Raw genomic sequence first — 22029 nt, 5'->3', positions numbered from 1 at the left:
AGAGCAATTTGAGTCGAATGGTTAACTTTCAAATTCTTTTATAGTCGAAAGATTAACTTGTGAGAACTTGTTAGTCGATTGATTAACTCGTAAAAACTTGTTAGTCAGTTTGTTAACTTGTAAGAACTTGCAAGTTTTTGCACGAAAAACTTGCAAGGCGATGCCTTGCCTTGTAAGAACTTGCAAGAAACTTGCAAATTCTTACAAGTTAACCATTCGAATTCGTCCTGGGCCATTATTGTGTGGCAAGTACCTTACCAGGCATTTTAAATACGTGGGTGTCTGGATGTGAACAGTTGCTCTATTTTGTATCATAAGTCAACTGTCAAACTTGTTTGTTCATAATACCGCTCGTTCGAAACTTAGGGCCTCTATTTCGAATCATACGTCCGCAAAGACGCTTTAATTCATTAACACGTTTCCTAAGAAAAGTTAGCTATGGTGATAGAGAAATAAAAAAGGCGACAAACTTGCAGGTTTCTAGATTACCAGGTACAAAAATGAGCAGTATCTAAAAAGATCTGAAATGAAAGGGAAAAAATTACTGTTTTTGAATACGCTCCGATTTTTGATCAACATAAAACTATCGCACGTTTGAAAGACATCGATCTACCAATTTTGTCTTTCAAATGAGAGTTTTATTTGAAATATCTTTTCGCATTAACGGGAAGCCTCAAAATATTGAAGGAGTAAACAATTAGCTAATCCGTCCAACTTAATGGTGAATACTCGTTTTCGCTACCATAATCCTTCTTGCCAACCATATCCAAGTCATATATGGAGTTTTATTTAATTCGGCAACCGTATAGCTCACAATGAAAAAATCAACATTACTCATAAAGCTCGTGCATTGCCCTCTGAGTGGAGAAAAACACGTCAAGACACTAGAAAAAATGAACTTCATGGTGTCTTGGAAACCATATCCAATACCATACGCATTCAATACAAAAAAATATGCGGAGAACAATTAAACTATTATCTTTTGACTACATAATCTTTCAAAAAAGCGAACTCGGTCTGCTTATTTTTTTTCTTTTCTTGGTAACAATATCCAGACCAAAAATAGCTATGTTCTTCCTCATGGTTGCGAAGGAATCCAAGACTTCTCAAATTTCTTAAGGAGTTCTAAAGCAGCCAAAAATGTTTACAGCTCGTCTCCATATTTGTTCAAACCTACATTTTTGGTTAACTTTGGTTATCTTTCATGAAACTTTAATATTTCAAATAATGAAAGCCAGTTTTGGACAAGAGAATTTTTTTCTCAATCTGTTTTGCTTGGTCGAATTAATGAAACGTATTTTCAATACAAAAAAGTGTCCTGTAATCAGAGAAAATGAACGGAAGCTTCATAATAATTATGACTTATTTTATTTGTGTACAGTCGTTGTATGTGACGTTTTCTTGGCGATCAATCCGTTGATTGACATTACTCTATTGGTTTTTCGTGTTCGACTAGATAGTTATAATACTTTTTTTCCGAACCCACTTGTGGGGGGAGGAACTATATACTCAAGTGGGTTTTTTGTTAAGATGATTTTGGCCGAGCGATATATTCAACGTAGAGAACTGTGAGTAATATCACTTAAAAGTTCATCCAGCGTAGAGTTTGGAATTAAAAAGATTATTGAACAAAGTGTAATTCGAGGAGTTGTCGATTTTGAAAACTTTGTGTGAACACGCGATGTTTGGCTTGATTTTATCTACTTTTTCATTAAAATTAAGATCTCTTCTTTAAAAAAAATCAAATCAAAATTACATTTTATGCTGCAAACGAAACAACCTTGTGTTTCTAACAGACGAAAAGCCAATAAAAATCTAGTTTTCTTCTAATATGGACGTTTACTATAAAAAAGTTTGATTTCTTATTGAGAGCTAATATTTTAAAAACCATTTCGTTTTTTTTTTCAAGTCACTTAGAGGCTACTCATTTTCAAATTTAGGTTCTGTTCATGACAAACTTCATTTACAGTCAAAGTATGCCCTGTTAAAAAACAGTTCGATTTTTAGGGAATCGCTCATATTTTTATGGCTCCGACTCTGAACAAAATGCTTTTTCATAAAAATTTTGTCAGTGGTCAACATTTGTGTTCCTTTTTCTCTTATTTACGTACACTCGCGTTATGGCAGATCCCGATGATTTTCAAATGAGGCCCAAGTTAATATACTTATTCTTTCAGTATAGTTTCAACTGAAATAATCTATTTAACAATTGAAATAAAAGATAATATTCAGCTAACACCGAGAGATTTCAATGGCTTCAATAACTTATGTTTTCGAAAAGTGTTTGTAATTTTTTCAATTTTTCACCATCTTTAGTCCGTTTTTGTGGCTTAGTCTAACCAAAGACAGATTCTATTGGTTTTGTCATGAGTTTTTAGTAAATTTATCTTAAACTTTTTTTTGTTAACAACTATTGGTTTTTAGGACGTTTGTAAACATTCGGTTTAAAAAATAATGGTTGAATTTTGAATTTCGTTTCATTATCGCTTCTCTTTGTCAACTTGTTACCTAATCTCATGAAAACAAAGTGCCATCTGTATTTTCGAAACGAAAAATAAATTAGTGTAGTAAAGGTAGGTTTTTTCTGATTGTATTTTGACGTTGTTACTAGGTGCTTTTAAAATTATGTTTTTTTTTGTTTTTGCTTACTCTGTTGCTTTTTTCTCCCATAGTCTTATTAATAGTGTGAGATCTCGTGAGCGTTGTAACGAGGCAGGGCATTATGTAATTCATTTAGTAGTTTGTGTAACGATTTTTCTAAACTCAAAGACTTATTTTTTTATTATCTCTTCATTTGGTTGACAGTTAAGTCAAAAATATAGATTAGTGCGGGTCGAAACATCATATGCGAACGTACATTAACGAGTCTCCTTGTTTGTTTGTAAAGTAGATTTGATGCTCTACATATTGGCTGCAACTGAGATTTGACGCAAGATGTAAGATTTATGAAGTCAGGATTAGGAATTATTTTGAAGAAAAACACTAAAGAAATGAACGCTTACAGAGCCTGAAGTTTTACTTATCAGATTATATGAACAAATTTACAATTTCGTTTCAATTTGTTTTTTTAAGACTTGGACATACCCGGGTCGAGGTTTGGCGGTGAATTTTCGTAAGAAATGCTGTTAAATGCGGTGAAAAAAAGTAGTTTTCACCGCGTATTTCCTACATCTTTTTACGGTGAATGCGGTGAATTATTTGTTTTCACCGCGTTCTCAGTATTCTTACAAACAGGATCGTGTTCGAACCTCCGACCTCCTACATGCTTTCAACTGCTTCGTCCACTGCGCCAACAGTCACCTACACCTTAGAAATTTCTTGTGAATTTAAATTAGATTGAGTAAACTTTGGAAATCATATGCGGTGAACTTTTGTAAGAAATGCGGTGAAGTGTGGTGAATTATTTTTTTTCACCGCATTCACCGCTTTTACCGCATTTCCTAAATTAATATACCACAAAAGTCGATGCGGTGAATTTTTGTAAGAAATGCGTTGAATTTTTGTAAGAAATGCGGTGAAATGTGGTGAAATATTTATTTTCATCGCATTCACCGCAATCACCGCATTTCTTACAAAAATTCACCGCATTCATCGCATTTGCTACAAAAATTTACCCAAAAACCTCGACCCCGGTAACGAGTAATATTTAAATTTCTGATTTCGAATGATTTCTTTTACAAAATTTGACAAAAATTTTTACATATTTTCTACACATTGTTAAGCGATGGAGACCAATGATTTAAGTTTGCAACTGCAACAGATATATACCCATATAGTTTGATTGGAAAAATGGACACGTGAAAACATTTTAAGCCTTCAATTTAATAAACAATTTTGTTTACCAAAGCATTTGTTCGTATCAAAGATCGCATAATCCCACTCATCACTGTTCGAAATATTGACAGAGTTGTTCATTTTATAACATTCCGTTCAAATTGTAATATTTGAGCAATTGATTTAACATCAAACAAGAATAAAGATCACTTACGTCCAATTGGTGTGTTTAAATCTTTATTTATGAAATTTTTTGGCTTCACTTGACAAGAAAAATATGACAATCTTTTCGATTATTTTTTCTTTGGTTGTATTACTTTATGCAAGACCGTCTTCAAGTTATACGCAGGACAGGATTCAACTGATTATAGATCGACTGAAACCACTTCATACATCTAATGCTGCACAACAGCATGTACCAGAAAATCTAAACGGGATTTTGTTCACTTTCCACAATTTACCCAAAACTGAGAAAAAATACATCTCAAAAAATTCTTTATTAGAGAACAAAAACTGTAATTGCTGTGCACATTTTTAAAAAAAGTTAATTCGACCCCTTCGTATGAACAAAATGAGAATTATTGAAATCGAGAAACAGTTCAGAAAGAGAGCTCGAACATGAATTCGATCAATTCGTTTGAACTATTAACAAAACAAATTTGTTTGCTGAATTTTTATTCATTTTTTTCCGAGAGAAAGCTATCTCATCCTTTTTTAATCTTTTCTGGTTTTAAAAAGTCTTGAAATGACAACGTGAGCAAGATCGCAATGACAGACATTCCAAACTTCCTCTATAACAATCCGGATGTTTTTGAAAACATTCTGGAGCTTCGCAACGACAGCCAGTGTTACGAAGACTGGCAAACCATTCAGAGTTACGAGAGTCCCTTTGATGTGTTCAAGTTCTGGGATTCCTATGGAGTACTTGCAACTGGAATTTTAGAAGGAAATGTTTGGATAGCTCCTAGATAGATTTAAGTTGCAAAATTTTCAGATTTTTGGTAAAATTTATCACAATTTTTTATTTTAGTTTTTTGTTTCACATTTTTTACGATGTGAAACTAAAATTCTTTTTAATCAGATTTTAGGGAGCTATAGTTATTCACGCGTTGACGTCATCTGACATTCCACCTGCTTTCTGGAAACAAAGGTTAAACTAACGACGCTTATCATAAATTTTTTATCAATTGACATCTTTAAAATTGTATTTATAATCCGGATCAGAAGTTGGATTCAATTTGGTCCCAAAATTTTTGGTGTAAAATTAAGGAAGATTATTGGTAGATACATCACTTGGAATTTTGATTCAAAGAGCTGACATGGCTATTTTTTAATATTTGTAAAATAATGCGTTTTCTCCGGGAACTCGGGTTCAACTTAATATTGACCACAATGTAATTTATGATTACAATAATTACCAACGTTAGCCATAGAAACTAAAAGATATAAGCAAAAAATACCACTGTTTTTCCGGTTTAGTTTTCCAAACCATTATCAACAAAAAATGCGCTCATAGCAATAACGACATGATGACGCAGATTTTTGTTTCCTCTCCTAGTTGAAAACATAAAAATGCTCAAGAAATTTTTGAAAGCAGGTTATATGAATTTGTTTTCAAAAAAGAGGATAAAAATGGTATCTCAAAAATGTTTCGTTTGACCTTTCCCCCATAAACTTAATATCATAGTTTGCTGCCAGCTATGCCAGGAACCAGTTTGATGGTTAGGACATCTCGGAAGCTTAATTGTGCCCTCATCCCGTGGCGTAAGATTGCTACTAGTTATAAAGAAAAATATTTAACAGAAACGTGTTTTGGCTCTCGATAAACACTTCACCACTGCAATATTTATCTTGTATTGTTGAATCAGTACTGATCACAAGTCAAATCTCGAGCACAAATTTAAAATTCTTGGTTGTTAATACGAAGAGCGGAGTAATGAGAAAACAATGTGTATGAGAATATCATTACAAGTTTTGCTAACTTTTTTGAGATATGCTTTTTTCAACCAAAATTCTATTTGAACGAGCAAGCGATTACTGAAATGAGCATATACCCAAAGTAAACTTCCTATTTAAACAATCGACGAAAAACCAATTTTCGTACGGGCAAAAAGAATGACCCTGACTAGTATAGTTATCAAAATTTTCATTTCAGTTCGAAAGAATTTTATGGAAGTGCTCGCGCTTTCTTCCGCCTCTATGTTCTCTATGTGGAGAGTTTTTGAAGACAAACTACTGTAAGTGAAGGCCTTTCACTTTCTTTGCAATACATAAGAAAAAAGTAAAATAAAACTGTTCTTAACACTTGTATCAAGATTAATCAAAACTTACGCAGGACTTGACTTAAGACTTTCTAAGTCATGGCTACCTTTGATAAAGACTTTTCAAGTCTTTGCCAAGATTGACCGAAAACTTGCCAAGCCTTTCATTCAAGATTTTCCCGGTCTAAAAGTGACATGATCAGAACTCTGATACAGTTTTGATTCAAGATTTTCAATTTCACTAAATAAGTACTACTGATTAATACTTGACGTTCGTTGCGCGTATATTGTTGAGGACAAAGAGATACCAATATTATTCTTTAAATAAGTGTCTTGCCAGTGCCATAATTGTCATGAAAAGTTTTTCAATGCTATGTAAGAGAAATGAGATTATAGGGGCAGTTAGAAATTCTCTATTTTCAATTTTTTTTCGATCTTAACTGAAAGACTTCGTTGTAAAAACAGAGGAACGAACATTTTTACTCACACATAGATTTTTTTCACCGTCAATTTACTGTCAAAACAACTTCAAAAACATAAAGGTCATTTATTGCATCCTGGACAACCTCAGGAGTGTTTTGATGCTAAGAGTGGATACAGTGGAATAAGCAACGCCAGTTTTCCTGACACCGAGATGTTCCTGGTTAATTTGACAAACAATCGTTTGGGAATGTGTATGCCCTCGAGCTGTTCCAATCAGGAAGTTGCGTCCATATTCAGGGTTAGAAAAATGATCTCAACGTCCTGTTAATTGGATTACAATGTTAAATATTTGTGAATTTTGTGTACGCTATACAAAAATTCATCATACGGTGAAACTAAAGCAAGTTGTATAGGAGCAATTCTGTTGCGCCTGAACTGCGAGGAAAAATAAAAAAACGACCTTCATCTGGATATTTATCAATTTAATTCAAAAAAGCTTTGTCTAGATATTTGCTAAAGGACAAGTTAAGAGATTTGATAGACAACCACTAGTGGAATTCTGAACTGACCGTGCTACTGTTCTTAAAGCGCAATCCGCATTTGATTGCTGTATCTTTCCTTTACAAAAAATACACCTAAGTGAATTCCGCATTAATTTTTTGAATAAAATTTCTATCTGGCTCCTAAAAAATATCTAATCGTTGACCAATTTAATCTTTCGAATCTAAGAAAAGGGCGCTTTACATGTGTAACTATGAACACATGTTATTAACTACAAAAAGGTACTCAATGCGAAATGATGTACTCAATTGCGGAATAAATTATATTTAAAAACAACTTCATCTACCGGTACCGATATATTCCCCGGGTCAAGAAAAAAAATCGGAAAAATATGTAAGATAAGCTGTGAAAAGTTAGTTTTTTCACCGCAAATTTCGTACATAATTTTTTGGTGAAATGGGGTGAATGCGGTGAAAATATTTAAGTTCACCGCTAGAGTAAGCGGTGATCTTACAAAAAATCACCATAATTCACCGATAAAATGTGTAATTTCACCGCCCTTACAAGGTTTAAAACCTCTCACAACCTGCATGTCATCCACTCCTTCTTCCACTGCGCCATCTCTCACTAACTTCTAGTATTTTTGTTTTGAATATAAATCAAACTCACTCTATTTCCTGTATTACATGCGCGGTGAATTTTTGTAAGATATGCGATTTTTAGCGGCAAAATTAAATATTTTAGCGCTGAATTGAGGTGATTTTCTGTAAATTCACCGCTTACTTTAGTGGTGATTTTACATAAATTCACCGTCTAGAAAAAGGTATCAAAAAGATGTAAGACTAAATGGTAATTTTAGTGGGAGGGTATTTCTAACAATTCTTCCCTTACTCCCCAATATTTTCACCGCATTCTTTGCTGATCTCATACAATTTTAACAATTTTTTCAAAGCGGTGAATTTATGTAAGTCCCCCCCCCTAATTTGAGCGGTTTGTTTATGTAATTTCAACGCATTCACCCCTTTTTTTCATAATTTGAACACTTTTTTCGTAGCGGTGAGTTTATGTAATTTCACCGCTACCAGGCGATAAAGGTTTTTTTTCACCGCATTCACCGCCTGATTTATGTAATTTCACCGCATTCACCGCTGGTCTTACAGAAATTTCCACTTTCACTGCTTATCTTACATAATTTTGCTTTGAATGGCGGTGACACCTCGACCCGGATCTCAATTCTAAGGAAAGTGACCGTGACTTGCAGACTATGAGAATTTGGTCATAGTTTAATATAGCTCACTTTTGCGATCAAGTAACATATAAAAGTAAAAACAAACTAAAGAAAGTGCTGCCACTCTAAAACTCGGTACCCGGAGAAGCTTGCAAGGCATCTCTTCGGGATGGCAATGAGTTAAAGCGACTTTTTCAAATCTTTGGTTTTATTTCTCTTTTTCAGAATGATGAGCGCCCATATGTAAATGCATATAGTCGTGATAAATTCAACGCAGATGCTGGCTTTGTGATTGGTGTGCTGGTTTTTGGTGCTATTCTGTTACTCAGCTTGATTGCAACACTGCGGGGAGTTTTTTTGAAGCTTTCAGGTTTGTTAATGTTTCAAACTGACTAATCTAAAAGATTTTCACTTGAACCTTATCCTAAGTTTCAGATGGCATAAAAATTTTTACAGTGCTATTGTCGCTAGAACTCGCTGTCGGGAATAGCGACGAAGAATTGAAATTTGGTAGGCAATCATCGCCTTGTCGCTCATTTTGGGCAAATTTGCCTTAATACGAAAAACCAGCAAAATGAATATCCGATTGACACGGCATCTTTTCAACATTTTCACGCTCAGTTTTTATAGTAGAGAACTGCCCCACTTTTGGACTGTGCTTTACCACAATATTACTTGGCCTACAGTTTAGATAGTCAAATATCAGTTTAATTGAAATTGCGGACTACTGTTCACGGCAATGCATTTCATGCGCTGTGAAATGTATTCCGGAAATTGCCGTTAAGTTATCGCGGCCAGGTGCATCCGATGAACAGCCATTCGGAAAATCTTTACTTAAAAACTTACTTAAATCCTTACTTAAAAAACTAATTAATCAAGAACTATTAGACAACATGATACCCGTAACGAAAAATCTAAAATAACGATAATTTTCTGGAAACAAACAATCGAATCCGAAATGAGGACTACAATTCCCTGCGACTGAAGCAGCGGGAAAAATAGGTTATATCGTAAATTTTTCAAGAAATTTGGTGTGGGCTGTGTTTCAGAAATCTATCAAAATCTGTCAGAAGACTTCTGGGCGAAACAATTGGGAAACGAATTTAACGTGCAAGAGCAGTCGGGAAAAGATGATCAAATACAGCCAAAAGCCCAAGATCCATTGCCTGTTAAGATATTGATGTGTTTTGACTTCTACGCAAACCTCAGCAAAATTTTATGTAAGCAAACTTAGTGCTACTTTCAATATGAAACGAATTTTGCACATCCGGGTTAACATCTATCAGTACCTGGTCCAAGGAATATTGCCAGAGATATTTATGATAAGCGGTAATAAAAAGACACGTTAGAAAACTCACAACAAAATTAAAGCGTGATTTTTGGACGAATGCGTGGAATTGTGCGCTTCTAAGCGAAGATTTGACTTAATTTGCGTTTTTAAACGTAGAAGATCTTACACACTTTTATGTTGAATTTAGATTACATCTTACAAAATTTTGACGCTTAGAGCTCTATTTGGGAAACTCGAACAACTGGCCTCCTGCGTGCTTATTACCTCTTTTGCCACTGTGCCAGGGTACCTTATTGTCCTTAAGAACCACATTTTTTTGAAATCAAAGAGACATTCAACGCAAAATTATGTAAGATCTACGCTGAAATATGTATGATATACGCTAATTTCATCTCCAAACTATTTAAGATCAACGCTAAAATGTGTAGGATCTAAGCTTAGGAACGCAAATTTACGTAAGGTCAACATATAATGCATCGCAAATTGTTGTGAGATCTACGCTAAATTCCACTCAAAACCATGTAAGATCTTCGCTAAATTCAAAGCAAAATTATGAAAGATCAACAAATTCAAGGCAAAACTTTGTTATATATATGCTCAAGTGTAGATTGTATATAAATTCAACGCATTCAGCCCCAATCTTACGTAAATTTGCGTTTGTTAGCATTCGCACATTGCTCGGCTGGGTAATTATTCATGAACCGCGTACGACTCCGTAAGCAACACATAATGTTTCTTGAGAAATGTTCTTGCGTGATTGGAAAACAAATCAAAATCTCTTTATTGTGCAGGTAGATAAGACTTGATGAAGGGATACGGTTCCTGTTTAATTGAAGAATAATTTACAAAAGTCTAGACCTGAGTTTCATTTCACTTTTTGGTGTCAGAATAGGGCAACACGTGCTCATGTTTGGGAATTTTTCGCACGATTTCTCTAATTTTTGTTCAATTGCAATCGAAAAAGATAATCTCAAACGCCATTTCAAAGAATTTTTATTTACTAAACAAGCAACTAGACCAAGAACGGACTATAATTAAATTAAAAAAAAATCGAAATACATCAAAACAAGAGAAAATCAGTGAAAAAAAAAACCAAAAGCAAACTGTAGCATGTTAACAAAAAACGAATAGAGAGAAGCAAACTTTTGTTCAAATAACGATATTTTCACTCTACTGAAAAATTATAGTAAAAATTATCTCGCCGAAAAACTACTCTCTTTTTTGCTCTACTTCCTGTTTCGGCGTTCAAGTTCAAGTCTCTAGCTTTTTTCTTTTTGATTGACATCGTAAGTACAGAAGTTTGGATTAAGATAAAGGTTAAAACTCTCTGAGTGGTGTTTTGACAGGTGATAAAAAATATCACCATATCGTTATTATCGTAAGTTATGGTTATAGTTCAAATTCTCGAGTTGCATAGATTGAAATTGACAGTATCATTTTGCTTTTAGGAAGCGAGATCTCTTTGTTTAAGTTTGAGTTCTTCTGAAATGTGTGATGTCATTGTTTTCGTTTCAGCTATTCCAAATTCACCAAATCAAGATCAGCTGTCCATTCTCAATGGAATGAGAGTTATGAGTTTGGGATGGGTTATGATATGTCACTTGCTTCTTCTTCAATTAGGAACACAATCTGCTTTTTCAATTATCCAAATAACACTAAGAAAGGTGTTTGAATACGTTCGGCATTTTTGCGACCGACGTTCTTCTAGTCCTTTGCAATGACTGTCGAAATTATTACCAAATTTCCACTTTTCCCACGTTATTCCTATAAGAAAATTGACGTCAGGGGACCCAAAAGGAAATTTACCAAGAATCGTAGGAAGTGGTACGTAAAAGTAAGTTCTCTTTGTTTCCAAAATCTCTTCAAAGTAAAATCGACAACGCGAATCTCGTCATGAATAAAGGGAAAACTTTGGGTTTTTCGATGGGAAACAAGTTAAGATAAGAAATTCTGGTAAGATTTCTCAATCACTTTGGTGATTTATTGAGATTCCCAAACATAATTGAAGTATGTCTTAGCTGATTACACAATGGGCATCAAATGTTCTCAACAACAGCCCCAATTGCAAAATAGGAGAATTTCTTGAATGCGCGCGCGGGTCGAACTTTTCCACCCAAAATGATGTAAGAGCGGGGCTGCAATGGGAGGATTTTTTAGGAAAATGCAGCTCAAAAATCTTACGCCTTTTTGGGCTGCATTAGGCTTCCAACGGGGGTAAAATTGTGTAAGAGTGAGGGGGTAAAAGCAAACTAACCCCCAACTCTTACATCTTATTGGTCTGTCAAGGGGGTAAAATGATATAAGAGTTCGGGGGTAATTACTCTTTTATCCCCGAACTCTTACACTATTTTACCTCCTCTGAACAGTCGGGGGGGGGGGGGGTAATTCCTCAAAGCATATTTATCTATATCTATTTGATATACATGAAATGTTTCGTATTTTTTTATTAGTGGGTGAGTTGTGAGGTCTTACACAAAGAAACGGGAATTATTGCTACTGGGTGTTTCCTTTGTGTAAGATCAGCTGCAATAGTACTTACTCTTTAGCAAATCTCTCGAGAGTAAATTTGATCGTTTTTCCGTTATTCATGTCTCATCTAGATGAAAATAATTGACTGAAATTAATCCAGATCTAATCTATACCGGAATTTTTTAAGGCCGCAAAACTGAAATAAAAAATAAATCAGAAAACTCTCCATCTTGAAAAAGCAGATTGTTCCAGGAGTAGCAGACAATATAATTTATGTGCTTGAAAGAGGTGATAACATGTTATTCCAAACTCTGGCAAATGGTTTTGCATCTGTTGACACTTTCTTTGTAATGAGTGGATGTTTGGTTATGCTTGGAACCTTGAGAACTCTGGATAAATTCAACGGTTATAGGGGAACTGTTTCGACCTCAAAGAGGTTAATGATATGTACTCAGTTTCAATTTTGGCGTCGCCTTTTTCGTTAGTACAGAATAATCCAGATGATTTGCTTGGGATGTTCTACACCCAAAAACTCTTGGCGCCAGAAATCAGTTGAAAACAGTTCAATGAAACAATGATTTGAAAACTTCTCCGTGGGAGGCAAGTCCTAATCAGTGTTGATTTGGACAACAATCTTTAAAGGTTACAGATGAAATCAAGGAGGCAAGTCCTAATCAGTGTTGACTTGGACAACAATCTTTAAAGGTCTCAGATGAAATCAGACAAAATTACAAATTCCAGATTCACAGAATAACCTCAGTTGAAACTTGAAAGCCACACACTAAAAAAGTTAAGTTAAGTTTACCTTAACGGGGTTGAGGTAAAGCGTTGTTAAACTTAAGTTTTATATCTATATTTAGCTTTATCTTAACGTGAAATAAGGTAAAAATTTACATTAACTTTGTTAAAGTAAATATACCTTAAATTACGTTTGGTAACGCTCTGCAGTAAAATAACCAAAAACTTGTTGCTTAAGAAAAATGAACAAGCCTCCAATACTCCCCGTCGAGTCGTAAAAGAGATGAAGCAGACTATTCAAAAAATTAGATCCCAAAAATTGAATCTTTTTTGTCAAAGCAAAAAAATTGTAAAGTGGTCAATTTTTTTTCAGCTTTTCCATCGTTTAAAAAGTCGTTCTATGGCAGAAGGGCACTCCTACTGAAGGAAAGACTTGGCTTAAAATCAAAAATTTATCTTGAAAATTTTTATATTTATATCAATTTTTCTCTCGAACCTAAACAAGAAGTTTCAAATCAATTTTACCATCGATATTGTATTTGAATCACTCGTTTCAAGAAGAAGTAATAGAAGATCGGTTTAATGGTTCATTCTGTCCACAATTAATGTTAGCAGTTGGAGAAGCATTATAACAGGTCAAAAAAAGCCTAAAAAGCCTTTCCGTTTTTGTTATATAATGTTTTATACATATTTTCGCTCTTGGACTAAAACATTTCACTAACTCCAGTTACATTAACTTTTAAATTTGCCTCAAATGCCAAAAGACCATATGGTAGTAGTATTTTAAGCAGAATCATACGTCTAAAAGACGCAGAAAATTTGATCTTAAGTTTTGCGCGCCAAAAAATAACTTTTTCAGATTAAATGTGTAAAAGGTATTGATTACCTGTTAAATAGTAGTTTTTCTGAATACTTTCATGAAAGGCGCACCAACCGCTCATACTTTTTTAGAAAAGATCTAAAGGTAAAATTGAACGAGAATTGAAAAATTACCACTTATTGGCACGTTACGGCCTCCTGGAAGATCCAAAGCGAGACTAAAAATGGTTGAAAGTAACCCTTTCTTTCTACACATCAAAGAAGCTAAGGACTCGCTACCTGGAATTTTTAATCTGAACCGGTTTGGGTAGTTTTGCACTTCCCAAATTTTACCTCAACACAACTTAACTCACCCTGAATTGACCTTGAATCATTATACCTTAAATTTTCCTGAGCTTTTAAGGTAGTTTGCGGTTATTTTACCTGAACTGTTCAGGTGTGTTTTTCAGGTAAATCTAAGTTATGTTCAAGTAAAAGTTCCAATGGTACCCCCTTTATTTCTCGGGTAAAGTGGAGGGCTAAGGTAAGTTCAGGTAAACTAAAACTACCTGAAAGTTTCAGTTTAGTTAAGGTGTTTGCTCAGGTAAACTTACTTGAGTTTTATTATGTGTGAAGCGATTCTGATGAGAGCTATAAAATTTGATGATTTTGGCATGTTTCGGACATGATCCCATGACAGTTTAGTGAAAGCACCGACCTCTGAGCATAAACGCACAAGGTCTGGGTATACATGCTTGAAAGTCTGGACATAGACACGAAGGCCAGGACGTACACACTTTTCGCGGGATACCGTGGACGTACCTCTTTCCGTCTAACACAATAAGCAATTACAGCGCAATTAGTACTGTAAGATAGGCGTGAGTAAATTGCATTTAAGATTGGCTTCTTGCAATTGAAATCCGGAAAGTCTAGAATTTTTTTTCGCAAAGTTCTTGACTAAAATGACATTTTTTATTAATTGTTTGCCAATTTTTTTCTCTGGAGTCGTGCTGAACGAAAATTATTTCTGACTTATAAAATACTTATTTTGTTGCATTTATTCTCTTTTCCATTGAAATGCATGACTTCTCTCAAAACCTCCAAAACACAGTCATTTTACCAAAAGCTTCTCTCGTGTTTAACAGACTGATTCAATTAGGCGCTCTTAGATCAGAAAAGAAAGGTCACGCGATTGGCATAGAAGCTCCTATCAAAAGAATAGTTATTTAATGACAAATTTTTTCAATAATGCCTCAAATTTTGCCTAAAAGTGATTGCTAAATACAATCACAATTTACAAAAAACTTGTTCAAGATTGTTTTTTTTTAAATTATTTTTTTACTTAATTCACATTTGTACTTCACATGTTACGATGTTCATATTCATAACCAAAAAACTTTAAAATTTTCACAAAACCTTGATGTTTCTTTTTTTAAGGTGAAAGCGAGCTATTCGTCAAATGGGTGTTTAAGTTAAATTATCCTGGCAATTAGAACAAAGATAATTTTCTAGATTTAATCGTTCATCAATCAACATTTGTCAACATTCATTCATTGCTCAACATTCTTAAATTTATAGGCAAACTGCGCAAAAATAGTTAGCTTATCGTACTGAGGGTTATTTTCGCAACGTCTGGTATTCTTCTTGGTTTCATCTGCCCCTTTCCCCCAATGCAACAATCTAACATTACTGAGCGTTTATAAAGCTCTAAATTTATTGAAAATTCGTCAGGTTCAGTTCTTAGTTCAATTTCTCCCAGTTTCAGACCTCGACTTATGAAAAAACTCTATAATTCTAGTAGGGTGTTCAATATTGACTACAAATACACGGTCTAGCTCCTATTCATCGTCAAGTTAAAGAACTTTCATGGGTTTAGATGAGGTCTTTTTGTAACAAATTAAGGTCGAGCATGGTCTTTTAATTGGTCAAGCATGGTCTTTTCATGACTCGAGTATTGCATTTTTGTGTTATTACTAAGAATTAACTTTCCTATGCTTCTTTTTTGTTGATGTGTATCAACTATCAGCAATACTAAACTAGCGTTGCAACAGGCAGTCCACCTTCGAAAATCAGGTGGAATTAATTGCGACAAAAAATCAGGGGGAAATAATTGTGATAAAATAGTTTTTGCTAAGACCCTATATTTCGAATTTGTTCGGCTGAATTTAACTAGTCAGCAAAGCTCTAACAATCGAATTTTCAGTGGCAATGAGTTTAGTGTGTTATAATTTAGTTTATTTGATTCTGAAATTCGATTTTTGATTATATTTATAATAGCACAGCTCGTTTTTCGATAAAATATTAGATACTTTAAAAAATTTGAATGGTCAAACCCGTTGACTACGTTATAAGCACTAGCCAATTTTAAGCACAAATGTATTTTTTTGGGTCCAATGCTAACATTTTAGGTCGAGCTAAATTTGAGCATCATATTTGGTTCCAATTCAAGTCCTGCATCAAATTCGGGTCGAGCTAAAGACCAGCAGCAAAAAATTACATCTAGCTAAAGTTGAGATTAGATCGAAAGTCGACCTTAAATCTTTTCATGGACTATTTAAGTCGGGCACGGACTTTTCATACTTTTTTGGGTCAAGCATGGTCTTTTCATAAATCGAGGTTTGGACCTAGGTCATCAGCAGTAAATGGTTTTTAAAATGACCCATTTATACCTGGACTCTACTGAGGACAATTTGTAATTAGTAATGACATGAAGTTCAATTGAATAACTGTTAAACGTTAATGGTTCAAGACCATTTTTTTAACATTAAAACACCAATCGGTCGAAACAACTTCTGTCGGCATTAAGAGTCCAAAGGAAAGTTTGGATCCGTAAGCTTTTGGATTATGTTCTACATTCATCGACTCATCCGATTGTGGCCAGCATTACTTCTGACGATTCTGTTCGTGGCTGGAATTTACCCAAATCTAGCTCCCCTATTTTACAGCCCACTTTTCCAGAACACACTATCCACGTCACTGCCGTACGTTTGCAAGGGATCAAAGTGGTTATCGACTGGCTTCTTCTATAATAACTGGGTCAATAATCCGAACGATGTGTGCCTAAGTATGATTCACATTTATCCTTACTGTTTTTTGCTATACTTTATAGGTTACTTTCAATTAGTTCAACTTCTGAGTTTAACAGGTTTTTTTTTGTTGAAGAAACGCGTGAAAATTTTTTCTCACATTTGTGAAAGATATATTGTTCCTGCTTTTCAGACCAATTTTTTAGTCTTTTTGTAATTGATTTTCTATAATATTTTATGAGCCATGATTTAAGGTCTACGCCAGCAATGGTTGATGACGGTAATCCCATTTCAACTGAAGTTTCAATTTCGTCGGATACCATGACTGAAAATCGTTGATAAGCTGGAGGACAAAACAGTAAAATTATTAGCAGTTAACATAGAACGCAACAGTTGCTGTCGTTTGCAATTTTAAAACTTGTACGCGTTGATCGGCTTTTGCCTACATTTAACAAAGCTGTGTTGATTTAAAGTGTCAATTAAAAAGAAAGAAAAATGTACAATTTCAACACAAGTATGGATTTTACAAACTGTCCACCTTATTTTTACTGTACGCATCCCAACTCAGCGAAAATCCTATTTTTCAGCTAATTTTAGAAACTACTTATAGATAGAAATTTTTTTAAATGCTCCCAAAGTATTCAATCTTTTAAATAAATCAAGACTCGTTATTAGGGATTCGTAATTAAAAAGTGCTATCTGCTTGAAACAATACAGCACTCAGGTAAAAAACACATTTTGTTCAGCGGTTCATCCAGCGGTTTTAATCCATTCAGTGGTTGTCACTTTAAACCTGGAAGTTGAAAAGTGAAAACTGCTTTCCACAGCGCCGAAATTTCGCGTAATTATATTTCACATGATTTTGAACCGCATTCTGCACTTATCCGGACTTGAAGGGATTTCAAAACCCCAAAGTTTTACTATGTTTCACAAAATAGTCAATAATTAACCAAACAAGGGAAGCTTGAAAGTATCCGATAAGTCAGACGGGGAAAAAGAAAGAAATATAAAATATGCAGCAGACTAATTGCACAATGATCCCTCATTTTAGTTTTCATTGTTGACAAAAGTGTTTTTAGAAACAGGGCTTAGAAACTGGAAATGAGGGACCTTTGCGCAATTATTCGTACAATTTTCTGCAATTTGCTTGTTCTTGTTTTTCTTTTCTGAAGCTCTCATGTTTTGTGGATTATGTTTCCCGTGTTTGGTTAATTATTCGGTGCTATTTTGTTAACTCGCGTAATTTTTTGTGGGTATTGTAAACCTATTCACTTAGGTGAGTTTGGTGTTAATTAGCAGTAATCAGAAGAGAACATCTCAAAAATTTTGGAGGAGTAAAAGAAAGATTATAGGAAAAATGACATGAACTTTGGAAAAGATTTCGTTTGTTCGCATAAAAGTTTGCTAATCGCTAAATATAGGGTAAATTTCTCTCTTTGCGAAAAATACTTGCAATAAATTAAAAGTAAGCTTATCTTAACTGTTTTGTAATAGATTCCTTAAAAATTAATAAAAATTTGTGAATTTCCCTTGCAGCCAAAAGGGACTGTCTTTCACATTTTATTGATTCCATTTTTCATTTTAAGGCTCTTTATTTTTTTCTGTTGAAACGACCTTCACAAAATTTAAGCACCATCCTCAGTGAACGGAAGTTGGCATCTGAAAGCGCAAATCGCTTTCTTTGGAAGTAGATTTGTTTTGATTTCAGTAGACGCTCGTTATGTATAAGTTCAAAAAATATGTAAAATATTTTCTAGTTGTATTCTCAGAGATCAGATTAAAAACAGCAAATGGCACAAATCACTTCAATTTTGACAGAAGTTTTTTTATTGAATGGTTTTTGTATCACATATTCCAAATGCTACTATAACTTGCAGATGCTTTGGAAATTTTAACCTAAAATTCGATTAAAATTAACTACTGTAACAAGTTGGAAAACCTTTCTCAGCCCGCCCTTTAGCGGCTTTAGAACCTACGGTCATCTTTCAACAAATTTGAGTGCATCCATCGTATTCTTATTTAAACTTGTAAAGAGGTGCTCAGACCTGTGCAATAAATTCTAATGTGCGTGGGTTGACCACCATAAAAGAGTCACAAATCGTGTGATATATTAACTTTACGGATAATATTAACAATACATTGCCATCATGTATAAATTGGAGCTGTTTTGAAGAAAACAGCTCAAAAGACAACCTGAAGCCTCACGACAACATTCTAGCGTATGAGCTAAAATAATATAGCTTCTTTTTAGTTTGGAGTTGGTACATCTCTAACGATGTTCAATTCTACTTCTTATCTCCACTCTTCATACTGCTTGCAAGGTGCAAATGGTTCCTCTCTGTTGCTGCCATTGGATACTGCATTCTGGTCAACACTTTGACGGTTCTCTTCGCGTCTGGAATTAACAAAGTCCCACCATCCGATAACGTGAGTTACACTATGTGGGTTTAGGTCGATGAAATAAGTTTTGAAAGAACATTGTCCTGGGTGGAACGGGGGGGGGGGGGAGGAAGCATTCATGATATCGTTAAGTACACGGTCTAGCACATTGTTTCTGTCACTGTGTTTGGAATCAGGAATGCGGTGTTTCAGAAATGTCGAACCAGGATAGCTCTCTTAGGAAAATCACCATAAAGCTGACCGCAGTACTTGCAAATGACAAGATTGCCATATTGTGACAAGATATAAGACATAATGAAACAGCATATGGTGTAAATTAATGATGTCTTGGCGGAATTTTGTTTCGCCATAAAATAAGTATTTTTTGAGCAACGCTCTAATAACTATTTGCATATAATCTCTCAACCGACACACAAGCCTTCATGACAGAAAATTTTATCGCTCGCGCGCACTTGTTCACACCGTTAATATCATCTAAATGAGAACATAGTTACTCATAAACTGCTGATCATAAACTGTTCATAAACTTCTCTTATATCTATGAGTCTGGCCGAATTCAAAAGTTTTCGTGAAGTTGAGTATTTGTACAATTTTAGGGTTTCCCAATCCTCGGACGCATCATTTTTAATGGCGACCAGACGTTTGATCTTGCTGGAAAATGGGCAATGAAAACCTATTTCACATTCTACTGTCGATTTCAAGCATACGGAGTTGGTCTGTTACTCGGTCTGGCTCTTTATCACAAGCAACACATAATGCGTCTTCTCAGCAGATTTAAATACCTTGTTAAAATTCTTATCATTTGCTCAATTTGGGTTTTGGGTTTTATAGCGGGAATTGTTAACCTTTATGGGTGCTACTTCTGGGCAAATGGATACCCCATGGGAGTTTGGTCGGTGGCATTTTACAACGCAACAATGCGAATTTTGTGGGGAGTTTTCATCAGCGTTATCGTATTTATGAGTTCTACTGGCTACGGTGGAATTATCGAAAAAATTCTGGGTGCCAAATTTTGGATTCCTTTCGCCAGGGTCAATTACACGACTTATATAATACATTTCGTGCTATTGGAATTGTATGTACAAACACTGGAAACGGTGTTTCATTTTACGACCATCGAATACGCTTTGATTGCGAGTGGAATGCTAATGTGTATAAACTGTTTATCGATTGTGATTAGCTGTTTCATCGAAGCACCGTTTATTCAAATGGAGAAGGTGATTCTTGGAGGCAAACGCTGAATTTTGAATTCATCGTCTCTGCAAACTATTTCAATTGTCAGGAAAGTATTGTAATCTAGATAATAAAATCTGAAAAAGAACTTCATTAAACAATTTTAGAGAAACCAGTGTTCTGAAAGTTGATACACCTTGATAGGATACAGACTATAACGCGGTGAATCTTGCCAAGATCTTAACATGGTACTTCCCGGAGGTTGGTGGCAGTGCAAATCAGCGCTGAATCAGTCTCAAGACATTCTGTTTTTTAGGATGGCCAGTACTCTGTTCATGTCACTATTTACACTGGCCAGTCTGATTTTTGAGTCAAATTTACTTCATGAAAAATAATATGTTCAGCTTAACTCCCGTCAACAAGGTTTGCTTTATATGCGATTCGAACTTCCGCGTGGGTACTTGTGACATTTAATTTGCGTAGCGAGTCGTAACCACTGATCTAAATGGGCTTTGTGATAATTGCCTACAAACCAGCTTAAATATAAGTAGTGTGTATAAAACTATAGTAATTACCAGTTATAAGCTACAAAATTATGACTTTCTTCTGCTCAGACTAATTTTTGGGTATGAGTAATTTTCAGACTATACAGGATAAGTTAAGAATATAATCATAATGAGGAAATACTGCACATAAAGAAACTTAAAATATTCTGGAGATACCGTGTTTCAGGAACGAATTAAGTGTTTGTTCTTGAAATGAACTGTTTCAGCGCTGAATTGCTCTGCGACTCAAGTCCGGGTTGCCATAAAAATATCAAGGTTTGTACGAACTTGCAAGTTTTTTGCATGGGTATCAACAAACAAGGACCAAAAAGTATAGTTGGTGATTAATTATGGGAATCGCCCTTCCGGATATGATTTTCGAATTATTAAGTCATCTAGCTGTTTTGAATCATCTAATCAAATCACGAATCCCAAAAACAAAAAGATCTGCATTTTGTATTTTACATGAAACACAAAGAGTTTAGCTGATAGGAAAGAAACGAATTTTAACTGATTGAAGTGAGTTTTGTTTACCCAGTGACGAAATCAGAAAGACTGTATCACAAGATTTAAGCCCCAAATTTTGAAGAACTTTTCACCTTCTCTCTTCAGGAGGCCTTCTGAAAACTTGGATTCGTTTTTTTTCTATTTGTCATTGGTTAGTGTTTTCCTTTTCTCAATTCTTGAAGTTACATCATATCAGAAATAAGTTAGTGTCTTTATTCCTTGTCACCGAAAGCGAAATGCTAAGTAGCGTTCTCTGAATTGTCACAACTTTGATAGATGGTCTAATTTTGTGCGATTAGTTCTGCATGCCTGGATGGTTGGGGATACCAATGGTGCAAAATTTTAACAATAAATATAGAAAAAACGGCTTCAGATCTTCGCAGAACACTAAGAAAATATTCATTATTGAGAAACACAGTTGAGCCGATCAACGGAAAAATAAATATCAACAAAACTATAGCTTATCGACAACTTGGTGCAGAAGGGACACATAGACGCTGAACTGACGTATTGGCGATGTTAACCCGGACTGAACGTCATTTCTTAATCAGTACTGATTCAGCGAAACTGAATGTCTTGGATCAGAGTGACTCACTTTTTGATTGTGTCACTTTTTAGACTTGGCACGTCTTAAATCCATTTGGCTTGGCAAGTCTTGAGTCAAGTCTTTGCCAAAACTTGACAAGTCTTGCGCCAGTCATGGCCACTTTTTTCTGCTCAGTGAAAACCAGTTTGGTTCCGTTAATTAAATAGGACATCTGAAGTTGGTATATGCTGAATTCACAGACATAGTTTGGAGAGATTAGCAAATTTCTCAGAAAAAATCTTCACTAATTCTTGCCAATTTCGAATTGCATTAATCATAAAAAGTTTCTACTTGAAACTCTACTTTGCC

At 34.7% G+C, this 22029-nt stretch overlaps 1 protein-coding gene across 1 annotated transcript; it reads left to right on the top strand.

Moving 5' to 3' along the window:
* The first annotated feature begins 4542 nt into the window (after window positions 1-4542).
* On the top strand, window positions 4543-20225 carry LOC142350426 (nose resistant to fluoxetine protein 6-like). Its single transcript, XM_075402272.1, has 9 exons — window positions 4543-4721; window positions 6579-6756; window positions 8413-8557; window positions 9237-9407; window positions 10994-11100; window positions 12202-12352; window positions 16290-16547; window positions 18761-18936; window positions 19506-20225. The coding sequence occupies exons 1-9, from the start codon at window positions 4543-4545 to the stop codon at window positions 20148-20150; spliced, it is 2010 nt and encodes a 669-aa protein (XP_075258387.1). The 3' UTR covers window positions 20151-20225.
* The last annotated feature ends 1804 nt before the right edge of the window (window positions 20226-22029 follow it).

Source organism: Convolutriloba macropyga, chromosome 12, assembly GCF_964194025.1.
Source record: "Convolutriloba macropyga chromosome 12, txConMacr16.3, whole genome shotgun sequence".
NCBI classification, from domain to species: Eukaryota; Metazoa; Xenacoelomorpha; order Acoela; family Convolutidae; genus Convolutriloba; species Convolutriloba macropyga.
Note: the sequence above shows the minus strand (reverse complement) of the source record. Positions and strands in the feature narration are given on the sequence as shown.

Bases quoted from the DNA above. Each gene is read 5' to 3' on its own strand.
- LOC142350426 (XM_075402272.1), top strand. From the start codon at position 4,543: ATGACAGACATTCCAAACTTCCTCTATAACAATCCGGATGTTTTTGAA. The intron at 4,722-6,578 runs AAATGTTTGGAT...AAAACATAAAGG, and splicing joins GCAACTGGAATTTTAGAAGG to TCATTTATTGCATCCTGGAC. The intron at 16,548-18,760 runs GTATGATTCACA...GCTTCTTTTTAG, and splicing joins TCCGAACGATGTGTGCCTAA to TTTGGAGTTGGTACATCTCT.